Source organism: Ptychodera flava, chromosome 22 (genome assembly GCF_041260155.1).
Source record: "Ptychodera flava strain L36383 chromosome 22, AS_Pfla_20210202, whole genome shotgun sequence".
In the NCBI taxonomy this organism is placed as follows: Eukaryota; Metazoa; Hemichordata; class Enteropneusta; family Ptychoderidae; genus Ptychodera; species Ptychodera flava.
The window spans coordinates 24,911,561-24,928,138 of NC_091949.1; the positions used below are offsets into that span (position 1 = coordinate 24,911,561).

Consider the following 16,578-nt stretch of genomic DNA (forward strand, 5'->3'; position numbering starts at 1 on the left):
GCACACCAGAAAATCTGTTAGTGTTATCAAATCTGCGTGAACTAAGAGTAACACAAGAACAAAAGTATATTCTATTGTGCATGCATTTTGTCACATGTTCGATTGTGTTCTGTAATTTCAATGTGGCCATGTGTGTTCCATTTTCCGTGAAGGTCATTGTGAGGTGCAATGACCTGTCCTTGGTGCATTGAAATATGTAATATTATTACAAGGTCATCATGACATTGCCTAACACTTGGGCAAACCCTGCTGGTGCCTCGCTATTGTCAAGACTGAAAAAAAAACTATAAATTTAGTAATTGTTGAATTAATTATAAGTACTGTATGATGTGTAGACAAAATAATTTATTCATGGATGTGTACCAATAGACAATCACTAGTATAAACATTAAAAAGCATTTGTGAAAATATATGATGTCAGGGTGTGATACTAAAATCAAGTGTAATTTCGGTAATTGTTTAATTTTTGTTACCTGATACTGTAGAAATTTGTAAGTACTAGAGGAATAAGTGGTGAAAAATCATGGTAACCATGGCGATTTGCTGACTTATATGAAAGTCAGAAATCTGTCTTTCAGAGAAAGCGTAGGGCATGGTAAGTGACACGGGCGAGGAGAAACGGGCTTGTGATTGGTAAAGCATCATTAGTGTGTAGCTTCACCATTCAGCTTTGCAGCCTGCAAAAAATAACCAAGTAGGCGTAATCATACCCCTGCCCTCGTTATTGGCAAGTGCAAATGGTATATATATTCTACAAAAAAAAAACCATTATGAAGACTGCCATCAAAAGCCATTGCCGTCACGTAATATGTCAACGGCGACCTTCAAAAATTGGTTCTGTCAGGGGGCTGTGATACACTTTGACAGATTTGTTGTCTTCAATATGTGATCAGCCAAATCTAATGGAACGTAATGAAATTTGGGCCATGCTTTGATGGGAGTGTGATTGTGTTGCGTTCTATCATTGTCAAAGATAAAAGAACCGGTGGTAATAATACCGTCTGATGGTAGATACATCAGACTTTGCTTTCACGAGATTTGACGTGACAATGAACGTGAGGTTTTGCAAATGATGTGAATATTTTGCAATTTTTTTGGGAAAAAATTGATACGGAATTTCAGATTGATAGGAGCAGCATTTTAGGAAGATGTCAATGTAAATATTTGTCTCTGAAAAGCGACGAGAAATTTAGGCGGCACTTAAGGGGTCTTCGCTTTCACTACAAACCTCAACAGTATCATGCAAAGTGGTTTTGAAATAGACAGCGATAAAGCCCAAATGGGCTTGGAAATGGACATGTTTCTCGAACAACAAAGAGAGAGATAAGAGTGAACCAATCGGGGGACACGTTTCTCGTACAGCAAAAGAGAGATAAGAATTAACCAATCATGGAAGGTGAGCCATGCATGCTTGGATAGGGATTTGAGAAGTAAGTTGTATTTGAACTGTGTGATGGATTGGCACTGTCACATCTGTAAATGGCCATTTGTGTTCAAGTTTACTTTACTTAGGACAGATAACTTCAAAAATCAAATCCATCTGAAAGTACATTGAAAATTTATCTATCAATGTGAAAAATCTGAAGCTTGTTGTAGAAACTATTAAAAAAACTATAAACAATGTATTTTCATATATTTATTAAATTTACCTATATATACACAAGAAGATAACCAAGAGATTCCAAGCATTTGTTCAGTGTTTGCCTAATTATCAAAAAAAGGCCACTAGGAATTTTGTGGAGTTCAGAGAGTTTTTAAATTCACTGAAGTCATTAAAATTTTTTATTTTATAAACAATTATGCGATTGTGTTACCTCTTTCAGCTTCAACAGAAAACTACTTGTCAATTTGGTCTCCATGGAAACTGTAACAGATTATCATGAAAACACACCTGTACCATAACCTGTTCTCCCCCAGTTTTCTGTAAGCAAGTCCACATTTAGCCATCAATAACAATGCATGTGGGCCAAACCATTGTGGTGAAAGGTGTAAGCTGCTGAACCCTGACCCCCTGGTGACCTATGACATCATGCAAAGATTAACCTTCAAACACGGTACAAAGGATTAGAGTAGTATGTAGAGGGTATCTCACATTTCAATCCTAACATCAAAATTTTGAGATAAAATTACAAGTATGGCCAATTACAGGCGTACAAAGTAAAATTTAGAAATCTTATACTTATATAGTATTTTCAGTGCAATATAAAGGGAAAACTTCTTCATGCATAGTGGGATGGCAGAGGAATTGTTTAAAGAAAAAAAGAAATTCTAGTTGTCAACTTGAGCATGTTTATCCGTGAATGGGGAGGGGGGATATGGCTGCCACTAAGTTGCAATTCAGCAATGGTAAGCTAAAGATAATCATCAGCCGTACTATAAATCTTTCAAGACAAGATACCTGCTAGTACAGTTGAGGGAGCCGCAAGAAAAAAAAGATTCTGTGCTCTGATTGCTCCAGTCTGTTTGTTCACACCCAAATGCCAAATCTGATACGTGCATCTGATGGCAGTGATCTTGAAAGTGGCGAACCGGTGCTTTATCAGAGGTTTTGGGAATCCGTGCCTCAAACTCGTAATAATTTTTTTTTCCAAGGAGACAAATTGTTGAGCTACAGGGGTGGTGCTTCCATGTAGCTGTACTTTGCAGCCAGCTTAACTTTGGGCCGTCAACTGAAGATCTCACGAGCTGGAAGGTTTTGTTTTTTTCTCCTGGGGAAGAGAAATGATTGCTTTACGCAAAATGTCACACGAAAAGGTTGGAGAAAAGTGTTAAGTTGAAAGGCATTTCATAGAGCTGTGGTTTTGAGGAAAAGTAGAAGAGAATAGCCATGCCATTGTGTGATAGATTTTATGTGTGTGTCATCTGTACTTTTCCTTTTGCAATTCTATTGACTCTATGTAACTGGATAATAAACCTTCATTCATTCTCATATTGCTTAAGGAGAAATCTCTATCTAATGGCATTCATATTGTTTTGGGATTGACAAGCTGTGATCAACAGGATTGGTTGTGAAATTGTCAGCAGTTATACTTTTGGTGCTTTGCAGGTAGAGCTGTGATATTTTCATTGTATGTGTGTGCCAACAGCAGGTATTTTATTATGATGTGTACATCAATAGTCAATCGCTGTTAATTATTCTTTTCATTGTACACTAACAGCCAATCACTGTTATTCTTTTCAACCATGTGACTTCAAAAAAACCCTAAAGCAACCAATCTCGGTTCTGGATGCTCTTAAGGATGATTCTGATTGGCCCTAGTGATAAGTATGCTTTGCCGTTTTTGGTAGTATTTGTCCCGCAGCATCTGCAAATATTGAAATTGTGTATGCATCAGAAATGATGCATTCATTAAAGAAAAAACTGTAACTCAAGGTATATGAACAGGACAAAATGATATCTGTCAAATTTTCAAACCCAACAATATGAAAGGTTATTTCAAGTTCATGGCAAAGAGACATACAATTTATGAAATGTACTGTACGTGCATAGAAATATCATTAATTTTGACAGGTCTCATTTATTTTGCATCGTCTAAGTAATGAAAATGAATAGCTTTTTGCTTTTTATCAAGTGAAAAATGTCATTTTGAATTCGACTTTGTGCAATATTTAGAACAGTCCAAACAATGAAATTACCTCGTATGAAACATGCTAGTTGAGTAATATTGATTAGGGTGTGGTCCAAGCGAGAGTGATTATTGTAGTTTAGTTTGTATTGTTAAAAATGGTCCTGCAGCTGTCAAAGACTAAATTTCTAGCAAGAGATGAGAAGCAGACAAATCCAGATATGGTAGACATAGTATCTGTTGCTCTTACATCATCTGTAGAAGATAGATTTAAAATAAAACCTTCCCCTTTAATACCATGCCTCATTCCCCGGCAGACTTCATTTATTCTGGGTAATTTTATTGACATTTTCAATATTGCCAGTGCTATATTTAGCCTTCATGAACAGAAGGCATGAAAAGATGGCATTTTTCATTACTTCGTCTGTGGGTGTGTATGTCATTGTGCGTCCAAAAATGTTAGCTACAATGTACTCATGTTGTTGTGGAAGATTTCTGCACTTTTGTCCCACCAGCAGTCCTGGTCTTTTTGACCAACAAATACTCCCAGAAAATTGCTGAAAAATTCTAGAAAAGTCCCAGATTTTCCATTTACTTAAGCGTGGACTCCCATTGTATGGATAATATGAAGGAAAACAATTACATTTTCCAGCAAGTTTTAAGGAAGCAGAGACAAATATACAAACAGTAAAGATTGTAAAAGTTGAAAGGAGTTTTAGTATCAGACAAATTTCAGCTAAATTAAAAGAGAAACTTAATTTAAAAAATTCAATTTGAAATTTTTCAATTCAGAAGTTTAAGCAGATGAATTGGAAGACTCTCACAGTTAGGTTGAACCACCAAGTCATTGAAACTGCTACTTCTGTTTTTTGTGAAACTAGGTCTCTGTTTACCAAACATTACAAAATCAGCAGTTTCGGTTGCCAAATCAGTTTTGTGTTTATGGAGGCTTTTGATTTCCAGAAATAAGTGTCTTTGTTCTCTATCAGTTGCTGGTTCTATGTAAATTCAAATGGGCCTGCTAACATTTGTTTCACATCAGGGTAGTGGTCAATGTCAATGTCTCGTACAAATCCGCTTGTTCTCGCTACTCTAAAATGACAGCGAAATCAGCATCAATCAAAGCGAAAGATTGATGTGTCATCGTGAACCTCCACTTTTGGATTGAAGCAGGTAAAACAAACTGTGAGATGCATGTTCCTAATGACAAATCCCTTCATACAGGACTTCAAGCCCTGCTACTCATTCATCATAAAAACTACAACTGCACTCTCAAAGAAATGTCAAAGACAAGATAATAAAATGTTTTAATCTTTCTGATTTTTTCTAATGTAGTTCGTCTTCATGACAGCATTGCTGAGGAAGGATTCCACTATCTAGTCTTTGATTTGTAAGTACAGTCTTTTGTAATATCCTTTGTATATATATATATATATATATATATATATAATATATATATTATGTATATTATCACATGAACTGGCCCGTATCTCCACCTGTGTGACGTACACCAGCACAGATAAGAAATCCATATTACCCCTGTTGTACGTCATCAACCGGAACTTTTTTTCCTGCAATGCAATGGTACCGTTCGTCGACGCGTCGCAACACAGACCGACTTGTCGTGATCGATGCCGTGCTCCCGGCCGTGCTCATGGAATTTTGACAAAAAGGTGACCCGGCGCGATAAATCCAGATATGGAAACATAGAAGGTATGTCGAACGAAATTCCAAGTCGCTAAAGCTTTAGCTATTCGCAAGAATCGAATGAGGATACCATCGATCATTTGGCTCAGTAACGTCACTGCTCCTGTCGTAAGGTTCAATGTGGACGTCGTCGTACCTGGCGATCGCCAAGCGACGTCGTACCTAGTACCTGGCGATCCCGGTTGGCGATAAATCCTAAAGATACACGTCAACGAAAGTTCAACTTAATAAATGAGTACCGTATAATCTTCGGGAAAGCGACATAGAAGGCACAAGCATAAAGTCATTCGAACAACGATAATTTCCTTCATCACACAAATTATTCCGTCGTTTCTCGATCGAGATCAAACCTGCAGCGGAAGGCTGTAGTGAAGACATACAGCTGTCGACCTGTAGCCCTAACTCTGCAGTGCAGCGCTGTAGAGTCTGATTTATTTCGAAAGTTGACTCAGACAACACTCACTGTACAACAGAACAGAGTTCCCATCAAGTAACAAAATTGAGATGCACCTACGGGAGATACGTCAAAGTCCATAAAACGAAAACATTGACGACTGAGATGGCCACCGGCGCGGCGGAGACCGTGACGTACGGCAGTGCCCACAACAACAAGCGTACACTCTGTGTGTCATCGATCTGAATCTTTCGGGCTCGCTAAGGTATTTTAAAAAGCACAGCATCTCTAAGAATGATAACTACTGTTTCGATAGTGCCATTGTATTAACTTCATAAATGTAATTGTAAATATTCTAAATAACCCAAATACTACTATGGCTATCCGTCGGTAGCACGGTACGGTGAAAGCTATGATGGCAGACTTGCCTTGGCATCGCTCCAGCGCGAGACAATGATTGACACGCGCACGTGACCGAATCCGGATGTCTGATTGGTGGAGATACCTTTCGCTGTAGCGAAATTTCAGCTTAATCGGATTTATGAATGAAAGTATACCTGTAAACATTTGCACATCTCCTGGGTGACGGGCCGCTTTACTCGTTAAATGAAAGTAATCCGCGTAAATAAACACAAAACGCGATAAAAATCATGCAATTTGTTAAAATAATTTTGATCCATCCACATCAAAGAAATATAAGAAGACTGTTCATGTGATAAATATATAATCCCATGGTATTTTTCTCTGTTTGACGTCATCGTATACTCGTGTTTTTCGCGGAGCCGCACAACTTCTCGCCTTCGGCTCGAAGTTGTACGGCTCCGCGAAAAACACTCGTATACGATGACGTCAAACAGAGAAAAATACCATGGGATTATATATATATATATATATATATATTATATATATATATATATATATATATATATATATATATATATATATATATATATATATATATATATATATATATATATATGTATGTGTGTGTGTGTGTATATGTATATATGTATATATGTGTGTGTGATATGTAGTATATATATGTATATATGTGTATGTGTATATATATGTGTAATATATATATATATATATATATTATATATATATATATAGTATATATATATATATATATATATATATATATATATATATATATATATATATATATATATATATATATATATATATATATATATATATATATATATATATATATATATATATATATATATATATTATATATATATATATATATATATATATATATATATATTATATATTAAGAACATATTGGCTTGTCTTTTTTAAAAATAGTTTTTGTGGATTTTGAATTTATAATATATATATATATATATATATATAATATATATAATATATATATATATATATATATATATATATTATATATATATATATATATATATATATATAAAAATCCATAAGAAAAATATTATTATGAATTCAAAATTACTGTAAGTTTCTGTGTTGTTACAGAGGAGTGTCTCAAAGTATAAGAAACTGCAGAAGTTTATCTTTCCACCCAATTTTTCAATATGAAAGAACTACTTTGCCAAAGACGGCAAAAAGATCAGGTCAAACCACGGTGATAAAACAGTTACCCTGGTCAGTGGTTTCAGTGTAGTAAGTCCCGTAATTCAACCACAAAACTCCATCTAAGTAAAGGTCGTAAAGTTGAATTTTCATCTAGCAATCACCGAAATTCAAGCAGCGCAACAGAATTGATCTTGATATCTTGAGAGGCGGTAAATCTACTCCTCAAAACATACGGAGGGAATCGCTGGCAAAACATTACTTACATCTTATCATTCAAGCTGATAAAGGGAGATGAAGGGAGCTGGGAAAAAAAATCAGAAAACTGCCTGAAAATTGAGAGCGAGCCGACATTGATTTCCGAGCAACGGCCTACCCTCAAGGGAATGCATCTTAGTAGTGCACATTGAACAAGAATCATACCGGCTAAAGATGTATGCTGCGGGAAAAAAATTAGAAAAATGTCTTCCCAGTTGCCATCGGTAACTGATTATGCTCCTACGCAACCCATAAATTTCTGTCAAAAAAAGTGGATAGCAGGATGACACGCTGTTTAATTTTTCTGTGTGATTTACAGGTTTTGATTTGTTTTCACGGTGAATCAAGCAGGGCTTTATCGAATATCACAAGAGAGTTGCTCTGATGGAAACAGGGGGGATCGCTGCAATTCTGAGTGATTTTCAGAATTCTCACACACATGTACAAGAGAACATAATTTATGGCTTCGAAACCACAGTGTGGAAGTGTGCTAATTTACTTGAATGCTGTTCTGTGGACATCGGAACCCGGTGCCGTACCACTGAGTGCTTCTTTTCAAATCAGGGAAAATGATGACACAAGAGGAAGCAGCCATCTTTAATACAAGATATTTTCTGTTTAATCGTATTACTCTCACTCTGTAACCAGTGGTGTGTGGGTGTGCAGTTTACATCTCCAGGCCAACTTCATTATACATTTTACCTTAAGTAGGTTATCAAAGCATTAATCTAGGTCGTATCTTTTCTTTCCAAAGGTATCATAGTTGCTTTGAATACATAAATAACTTTCTTGTGTATCTCATCATCTAAATTATGCTGAGATTCACACTGACATGTTGGTTGAAAGAGTCAAAAAACGTTTTTACAGGAACTACCAAAGTAATGTATAGCCCTAGGAAGAATCAAGATTACAGTACAACAAAATACGACTCAATAAGTACCCCACAGTCAGGAAGAACTTAGCATCACTTTTTTCAAAGAAAAAGTCTTGACCTTCTCTCCATGTATGTAGTTCGATGCAAGGATACCATGTTTCAACTTTAACCTTTGACCCTTGGCCTTCAGGTTTAGTGACCTTTTTCCAACAGGTGAGGTGTTAAAGCAGCGTTTGCGAAATGCTAAAGATTGACAGATGTGAATTCTTTGCTCTTTTTTGTTGCCAGGGTTACTGGAGGAGAGCTGTTTGAAGACATCGTTGCAAGGGAATACTATAGTGAATCTGACGCGAGGTAATGTTTTGCCCACTCTACTTTCTTTCATGTCTTTTATTCTGTTTTCATCTCTGTCATCTGTATATAATTCAAAGATTTCTAATATTATAATTTTTTTTTAAGTCGTAAAATAATGTCTGGAATGAAGTTTCGTATCTTAGACGTGTGTATCTCAACATGTAGGTGGTTGATGTGGACATTTCAAAACCACAATTGTGTGATTATTGGAGTGTGAAGACTAGTATGGGATCTGAGTCACTCTTGTGATCTCGTCTGAATATATTTTTGTGAAAAGGGGGGGGGGGGGAGAGAAAAAAAGAGAGAGTTGTTGCCATGGATACATGAAGTGAAACCTGTGCTGCAGTGTGGTGTTGTAACTCTGTTGGCCTTGCCGCTTCATGGTAGTAGCGACGGTGTTGGTTTTTTTTCTCGAATATTTTTCTGAAAGATTCTAGCATTTTTAGAACTTTTTTCAGATCTGTGCTATCTCTTCCTTCCATTCTGTGCACCCGTCCACTCAGCAAATTTCATTTTCTTTCTCTGTGTCACAGATGTAGCTGTTTTCTTGAACATCTTGCTCTGTGCTTTGATCAAACTTTTATAAAAAATCGGAATCGTGAAATGTTTGAAATTTGTAAAAATTTTATCGTAGAATATTAAATTTTATGCTTTATTTTTTTCTAATCATCCCTTAACATCCTCCCCCCACCCCTCCTCCCCCTCATTGCATAAGTAGCTGGCATAGTGGTGCTGGTGCGTTCATTGTGGTGTTTTGATATGGTGTCAATGTTCTATTTGTTTTTCAGTCACTGTATTCAACAAATCCTAGAATCAGTTGAGCATTGTCACAGACACGGGGTGGTCCATCGTGATCTCAAGGTGGGTGCCAAAATTTGAGCCTTTTTTCCCCTCTCTCTCGCTTTCCGCCATCTGCTGCCATTCCCCATTTTTCTTCTTTGTCCTGACAGCCATTGTATTCAGCAAATCTTAGAAGCTGTGGAGTATATTCACAAAAGCAGTGTTGTCCATCGTGACCTGAAGGTAAGTAGTGTGTATGGGTGTACTCAACTCCGGGACCTGCATCGGCATTGGCTAACCTGTGGTCATGTGACTTTCTGGAACGGCATCGGATTGGCTAGTCATCAACATGTAACTTCATGGCAGGATTTTCAATGCATCAGTTACTGGCTATTTGATGTCATGTGACGAAAAAGTGCAAGCCATACTGGCTCTATCTCACCAGCTCTTTCCTCTACATTTGTATTCTCTGCAACAATACTTTTGAAATGTTGAATGAGCTGCATCACGGATGTAGAAAATAGCCAGCAGCTGGCAAAAACAACCAGCTGTCAGCTAAAATTTGCTGGCTGTGAAAATTAACTTTTAGTAAAAAATCAGGACATTGTGCACACACTTTATGTACAGACATACTATTTGTAACTGCCTGTAACTTTATTTCTGCCAGCTGTAACCGAAATTTTCTGCATCCCTGCTGCATAGACCAAATTTGTTCACAGCTTGGTTCTTTTCAGAAGAAAGCTCCTTGCAAACATATTTCCAGACAAATAAGGGTCATCACAATTTTTGAATTTAACTTTGTTCAAGATTTGTGAAGTGGCTGTGATTGTCAGTTTATATTCGGAAATAGAACTGCGTTGTGTTTAATACCCAGAGTAAAACATGAGCAAAACTGTGACACTGCTATTTATCAGGTGTTTATAAATTTATGAGATATTTCTTTGAAAGCTCAGAATAACCAGCAAATTATCGTTTTCTCTGCTGGTTTTTACACGTCAATTTCTGTTTGTGAATGTCTGTGACTTTATCTACAAACTTTCAAAAAAGCATGAATTCAGTCCTTTTGGGTGTTCCTTGTTAGTTTCATTGATTTTGTTTCACAGCAATCACAAAATTCATGTCGTTTTTTTTGCCAAGTTTTGAGAATGATAGAGAAGGACTCTCAGTACAAAAAGAGACGCCGCTACAATTGTCCAATCTTTTAAATGTAAGGTTTCTTTCTCAGGAGAGATTAAACCAGGGAAAAACAACAATATCAAACTACATACGGTGATGCACTGATGGTATGTCATTTACAGGGCTTCTCAATTTCTGTAGCAATAAGAGGCTTCTTCAGACAAAGCCATGGGGGCACTCTTACCTTACAAGCACCAACAGACATGGTTGAATTACTTTGTGTACAGCCTTCCTTGTCCCCATCAGAAACTCTGTTGACAATATTCTCCATGGATGTGTGTATTTGTTTGTCATTTGTGTCTGCAGCCGGAGAATTTACTGCTAGCAAGCAAGGCTAAAGGGGCGGCTGTCAAGCTCGCGGATTTTGGACTGGCTATTGAAGTGCAGGGAGATCAGCAAGCTTGGTTTGGTAAGTGAAAGGAAAGGAGAGAGAGCAGCTGTAGAGAGTACAGCAGGCAGAGAGAGAGAGAGAGAGAGAGAGAGAGAGAGAGAGAGAGAGAGAGAGAGAGAGAGAGAGAGAGAGAGAGAGAGAGAGAGAGAGAGAGAGAGTATAACCAGACTAGCTGCCCATCGGTCAGGTACAACCTTGTGAACTTTCACACCAATTTAAACGATAAGAAAAAGGAATCTATAACCTGTCAGGGAAAATGAACAGGATCATTCTGGAAAACCTTTAACGGGCAAGATAGAGCAACAGAGAAAACCAAGGGAACATTTCTTTAAGATTAGTTGTTTTCCCGCAAGCTTCTTCGGAATTCGGCTCACTTGTAGTGGTGACGTGGCCTGCTTATCAGTTCAGTGTGCCCTTGCCATCATCTTGCCTGTTCAGTGTGTTTGATTTTAATTCTCTTTTTCACAGCAAAGTGGTTTTTTCCTTGATGTTTGGTCACCTTGCTTGATCTCGATCACGCAGACAGACTGAGTTCCCCAGAGGGTCCATCAGATAGTCATCCATCTTGTGTAGGTTGCCAAGTGGAAATATCTGGAGGTGGACTTGTCCCCGGGGAATATGTCTCATGCAGAAATTACGATGATGGAAAATAATTTAGCAGGAGAGGGGTTGGGAAAAAAGCACTTCTTTTTCTGTGTGAATTTTAGAACCTTTCGCAGTAATCTGATTAAGAAGATTTCTGGCGCAGAAAAAAAGAAAGAAATCACATACTGCACTATGAGGGCGCTGTGTACCCTGTCCAATTCGTACAACATTATTTCATCCGAAATGGTCTCATAGATGTACATGCAGGATATTGTCGAATTGCAGTGTCACATACATCAAAATCACACAGATCATACTTTTCCTATTCCCAGGTTTTGCCGGCACTCCAGGCTATTTATCCCCAGAAGTTCTTAGGAAAGATCCCTATGGAAAACCTGTTGATATATGGGCCTGTGGTAAGTCCCCAAAGCTGCTTTTAAAATCTTGAATGTACATATATTTGAAATCTTTCATTTGTCAGGAAATCTTCCTCCATGACATTGGCTACCTGTATACATTCATAAATGTTTGAAAAATGCAAGTCTAAGCACATTTCAGGGGCATACATAAATTTTCAAATTTGATAAGGTACTGTGTTTTTGTTGGGTAATTGCATTTATATTAGAGATAACGCATCATTGCACAAACAGTGTTTTGATATCATTGTCATCAATTCATCATCCAACCCACCCCTTGCAAAACAAAATTACCCGTCAAACCTGGCTTCAAAAAAATTTTGCACTGAATCATTTTAAAGAGTGTCGTTTAGCCAATAGTGTTTTGCAGAAAATATCAGAGCTCAGATTTACAGGTACTTGTGTTATAACAACTTCAGATACCAAAAACTGGCACCATAACTCCTGTTACCGTTTGTTGTGTATTTTCAATTTTTACCGGCCACCTGTATCAGTATTATAGTGTCCAAATCCCTTGTTTGGGCACTAAAACTATCACCGAAACCTTGCCTGACATGGAATTCTCGTCATAATATGATTGAGGTCATACCACTTTGTCCACAGAATACATTCATGACTGGACAAATTTAAGGTGGAATCATTGTACAGTGGCTTAAATGATGAATTCTGCAGAATCAGCCATAGCTACTGGAAAAAGAAAAGTTGTTTGTGGGTCAGGTCAAAATCAAAGTGGCCAAAATAACAAGTGGTCTGCCTTGATATGTCTTGACCACTTCAGATTCTTTGCAGCTCTGGGATACAGGCTAAATGAGTCAATCAAGGTCATGAATAATTTACATTGGATTATGGTTTTGCCCTCCGCAATCAGCCTACACAGTGGACTGCCTTTTATATCAATATGTACATTTTATCGAGACAATTGAGAACTTTTGAACAGATCTGAAGAATATTTTTGTGTCTGTTTAAATGATAGATATATGTTCTTACTGTACGTTTTTCCTTTTTTTCACTTGATTAGGTGTTATTTTATATATCCTGCTTGTTGGGTACCCACCATTCTGGGATGAAGACCAACACAGACTATATGCACAGATCAAAGCAGGCGCCTATGATGTAAGTTGAAGTTGAGACATTCCAAAATCAGTTATCATTCGGCGATTATCACCTGAATATCCTATTGAAACCATTTCTAGTAATTGCAATTGAGCAAATATTGTGTAGGCAACCAATTTCAACCATTTCTAGAAGTTGCACAGTATTTTAAACCCGGACTTCCATCAAAAATACTTTCTTATTATAGCATGGTGGCTGGATTCCCTAAAAAGTACATTATTTTCTTGTTAATGGGCAAGATTGGCCAACATGTCTCAGAAATGGTCCCTTTATTGCTTGCCATTGAAAGCAGTAGTTATCCTTACCTAGATATCCCATGAGCCTTTCTGCTTGACGCTCAGCAACTGTAACCTGGATACCCAAATGTAATCCTTTTGTTACAAGGCACTGTCACCTTTCGTTATATTGCTAAATTACTCTTACACTGAGATCCTATGATTCCATCACACTTCAACCCCTTTTGATAAACTTAATTCCCACGGCAAAGAAAACAGTACAAGTATTATACCTGTAAGAAATATCGACTTATGATTCAAGAAGAGTGAGAATTTTTCTGAAATGAAAGAGCTGTACAGCAAAACTCTATTATTATCAGAAAGTAAATAAGAAGACAATGCTTCCAAATGTTTTCTTACTTCCTTTGAGTCCCCTACTACTTTTGTTTACAATTGTAAAAATGGCCACTAGGGGCGCTGTTTCTATAAGAAAGTTCTGCGGTGCGGAAGAAAGTTTTCTTGTGCACAATAATTTACTTCTGGGATGTATGGTTGTTGTGCGCATCTACATTTAGTATTGTGTTTGCAGTCAGTATTAAGCCATATTTTCTTCCCGATTTGTATTATTGTTACTTCAGTCACTTTTGTAGAAGAGGTCGTATTTATGTCAGTTGATTTAAGTGATGTGTAGGTGATCTTGTCTTGATAAAATAGACAGTTGCTGTACCTTGCGATGATGTGTAAACTGCACAATGTAATCAATAAACAACAAAATTTTGAAAAATTAAAAGTGGCATGAGTTACAAAATTTTGATAAATTTTAAGTTGTATGATTTACCAAGAGTGTTGGTAGGCTGGTGAGAAAACACCATGGCCTAAGAATTGACAAAATGCTAATTATTTGCTATGGAAAATATATTGTCAGTCAATGTGTAGTGTAGTATAAACTGTTGTAGCATTTCATTCAATACGTTCCTTTGATTTACAATGATGTAGGTGTCTCATCCTGGTGATACGTATATGTGTGGAACAAAGGAAAGTTATTCTAGCTTGCTACAATGAATCAAAATGTCTAGCTCCAATTGTTCACAAAAGTATAGGTCTTAAATAATATTCCCTGTAAATTCAACCATTCACAGACATTGCTTAGCAAGGGCAGTTAATTTACAGATACTGTTGAATTTATCCTGTGTGTTTCGAAAATAATGGATGCGATTTGCGTTTCAGTACCCGTCTCCCGAGTGGGACACCGTGACACCGGAGGCTAAGAATCTCATTAACAGTATGCTCCAAGTAATACCAAGCAAGAGAATAACTGCTGCAGAAGCTTTACAACATCCTTGGATCCAGGTAAACTCTCTCTCTCTTCAAATCCTTGAAATTTTTCCAAATTTCAATTTCTTTTCAAATCCTTCAAATTTATATTTGTTTTGAATTTCCTTCAAAACATCAAAATTCAAATTTCTGTTCGATAGTTTCAAATCATTCAAATATAAAATTTGTTTCAAATTTTCTTCAAATATCAAACTTTCTAATTTCTGTTTCCAAGTTTCAACTCATTCAAATATCAAAATGTCAATATTGTTTCAAATTTTCTTCAAATATCAAACTTCCAATTTCTGTTTCAAAGTTTCCAATCATTCAAATATCAACATTTCAAATGTTTTCAAATGTTTAAAATTCCTTCAAATCCTTCAATGTCATTTTTGTTCTGTGAGGTCAGTGAGGTCAGTGAAATCAGTGAAATCACTCCTCTAATAAAAATAATTTCTATTGACTTGTCACTTGGGCTAGACCTTAAGTAAAGCCATTTGAAAATCTTTGTACGAGATGATTATAAGTTGTATATATTAACATGTTTCAGATCCACATTTCTGCTGAAATTATTTCAAAATACAGTTTTATTGGACACACTCACCAAATAAAAGAAATTTGCACTGTCAGAAAAATCAGCTGATTCAAATTGTGTATTCAGCAACGCATGATATGTTGTAGATCCGTTAATGAAATCAAAATTTAATTGTCATTGATTACTTGTTTGTATTTGTTCATTTTTATCACTCATACTCGTTTTCAGTCCATTTCACAGTCCATGTTATGGAAGGTATCACAGCTCAGCTTTGTTTGTTTTCCCTGTGAATGAAAAACAGCCTGAACTTTGTTCACATCTTCAGTGAGTTTATGTCGCTGACGGGAACTCATTTCTCTCTAGATAATATATCGTTGAGAAAAAAATTATTCACATGCAACATTTCTGAAATAGTGGGAAGAAATATGTTCTTTTGATATTGTTAGTGTGCTTTTTTATAGGATATCATTATTATTTTGATATAAATGTACTCCATTTGTTCAGAAGGTCAACTGGAGACAATATTGAATACGGATATGTTGAGCATTTTGTCAGAAACTGTCTCATGAATAAGTAATAGATATACAACAAAGGCGATTGTGTTATTGAAAAATTGTTCTGTTTTTAGCACACTGGGTTTTTTTTTCTTTACTTCAAAGTACTTTCATCAACACTGATTGCACAGTTACCATGGATTTTATCACCTCATTGCAAGAGAAAGAATTATTTTTACCAATTAATCGGAAGGACAGGCACTTCACTCTCACGTTCCTCTTCCCGTCCATCCTGTTTTGAACTTTAGGAAAAACAGGTCATGACATTGATCAGCATGATTACCATGGCAACCATTTGAAACTAGGTCCACTTGAAAATATTTTATTTTGAAGTCTTTGAAATTGCGGTGACGCAGGCGTGTTCTTCTGAACCGTATCGGTGAAGTCTTAATAGCCTTGTTAAAAAAAATCAAAGTGTTTTGGCTGTCTGTTGACTCGCATTGGTATATAATTGTTCTTGTGTTTCCATAGCAAATTGCACCGAGCGTTAATCGTTATGATCATTGAGTGAGCTATTTCTGGCTCAACAAACCGATTTTGCCGTCGGCTCTTTCTCTCTCTGCATTATCCGAACGCAGGCACATCAGTTTGTAGAGGTACTACCTTGGAATAGACAAGGAGGCTTCAATTACTCTCTCACTGGTTTCAAAGCCAGTTTTTAGACCTGCGTATGAGTCTTCTTAAGTCTCACTGTAATCGCAGCGTTTCAGGGCATTCATACACGGATTTTAACAGTGGTTACCATGTCAACGTATAAAGAACGGATTAGGGCAATATCATTTCTTGCAACATAAA

General features: G+C 36.6%; 1 protein-coding gene across 21 annotated transcripts in view; it reads left to right on the forward strand.

The window, feature by feature from the left end:
• The window catches only part of LOC139123029 (calcium/calmodulin-dependent protein kinase type II subunit delta-like), a 114,534-nt gene that overhangs the window by 65,667 nt on the left and 32,289 nt on the right, over positions 1–16,578 (forward strand). For all 21 annotated transcript variants that reach the window (XM_070688975.1, XM_070688976.1, XM_070688980.1 and 18 more), the window contains 7 exons: positions 4,902–4,956; positions 8,639–8,704; positions 9,493–9,565; positions 10,967–11,069; positions 11,969–12,052; positions 13,071–13,165; positions 14,608–14,730. In XM_070688975.1, coding sequence (XP_070545076.1) covers positions 4,902–4,956; positions 8,639–8,704; positions 9,493–9,565; positions 10,967–11,069; positions 11,969–12,052; positions 13,071–13,165; positions 14,608–14,730 — 599 coding nt within the window. The remainder of the gene's footprint in view (positions 1–4,901; positions 4,957–8,638; positions 8,705–9,492; positions 9,566–10,966; positions 11,070–11,968; positions 12,053–13,070; positions 13,166–14,607; positions 14,731–16,578) is intronic.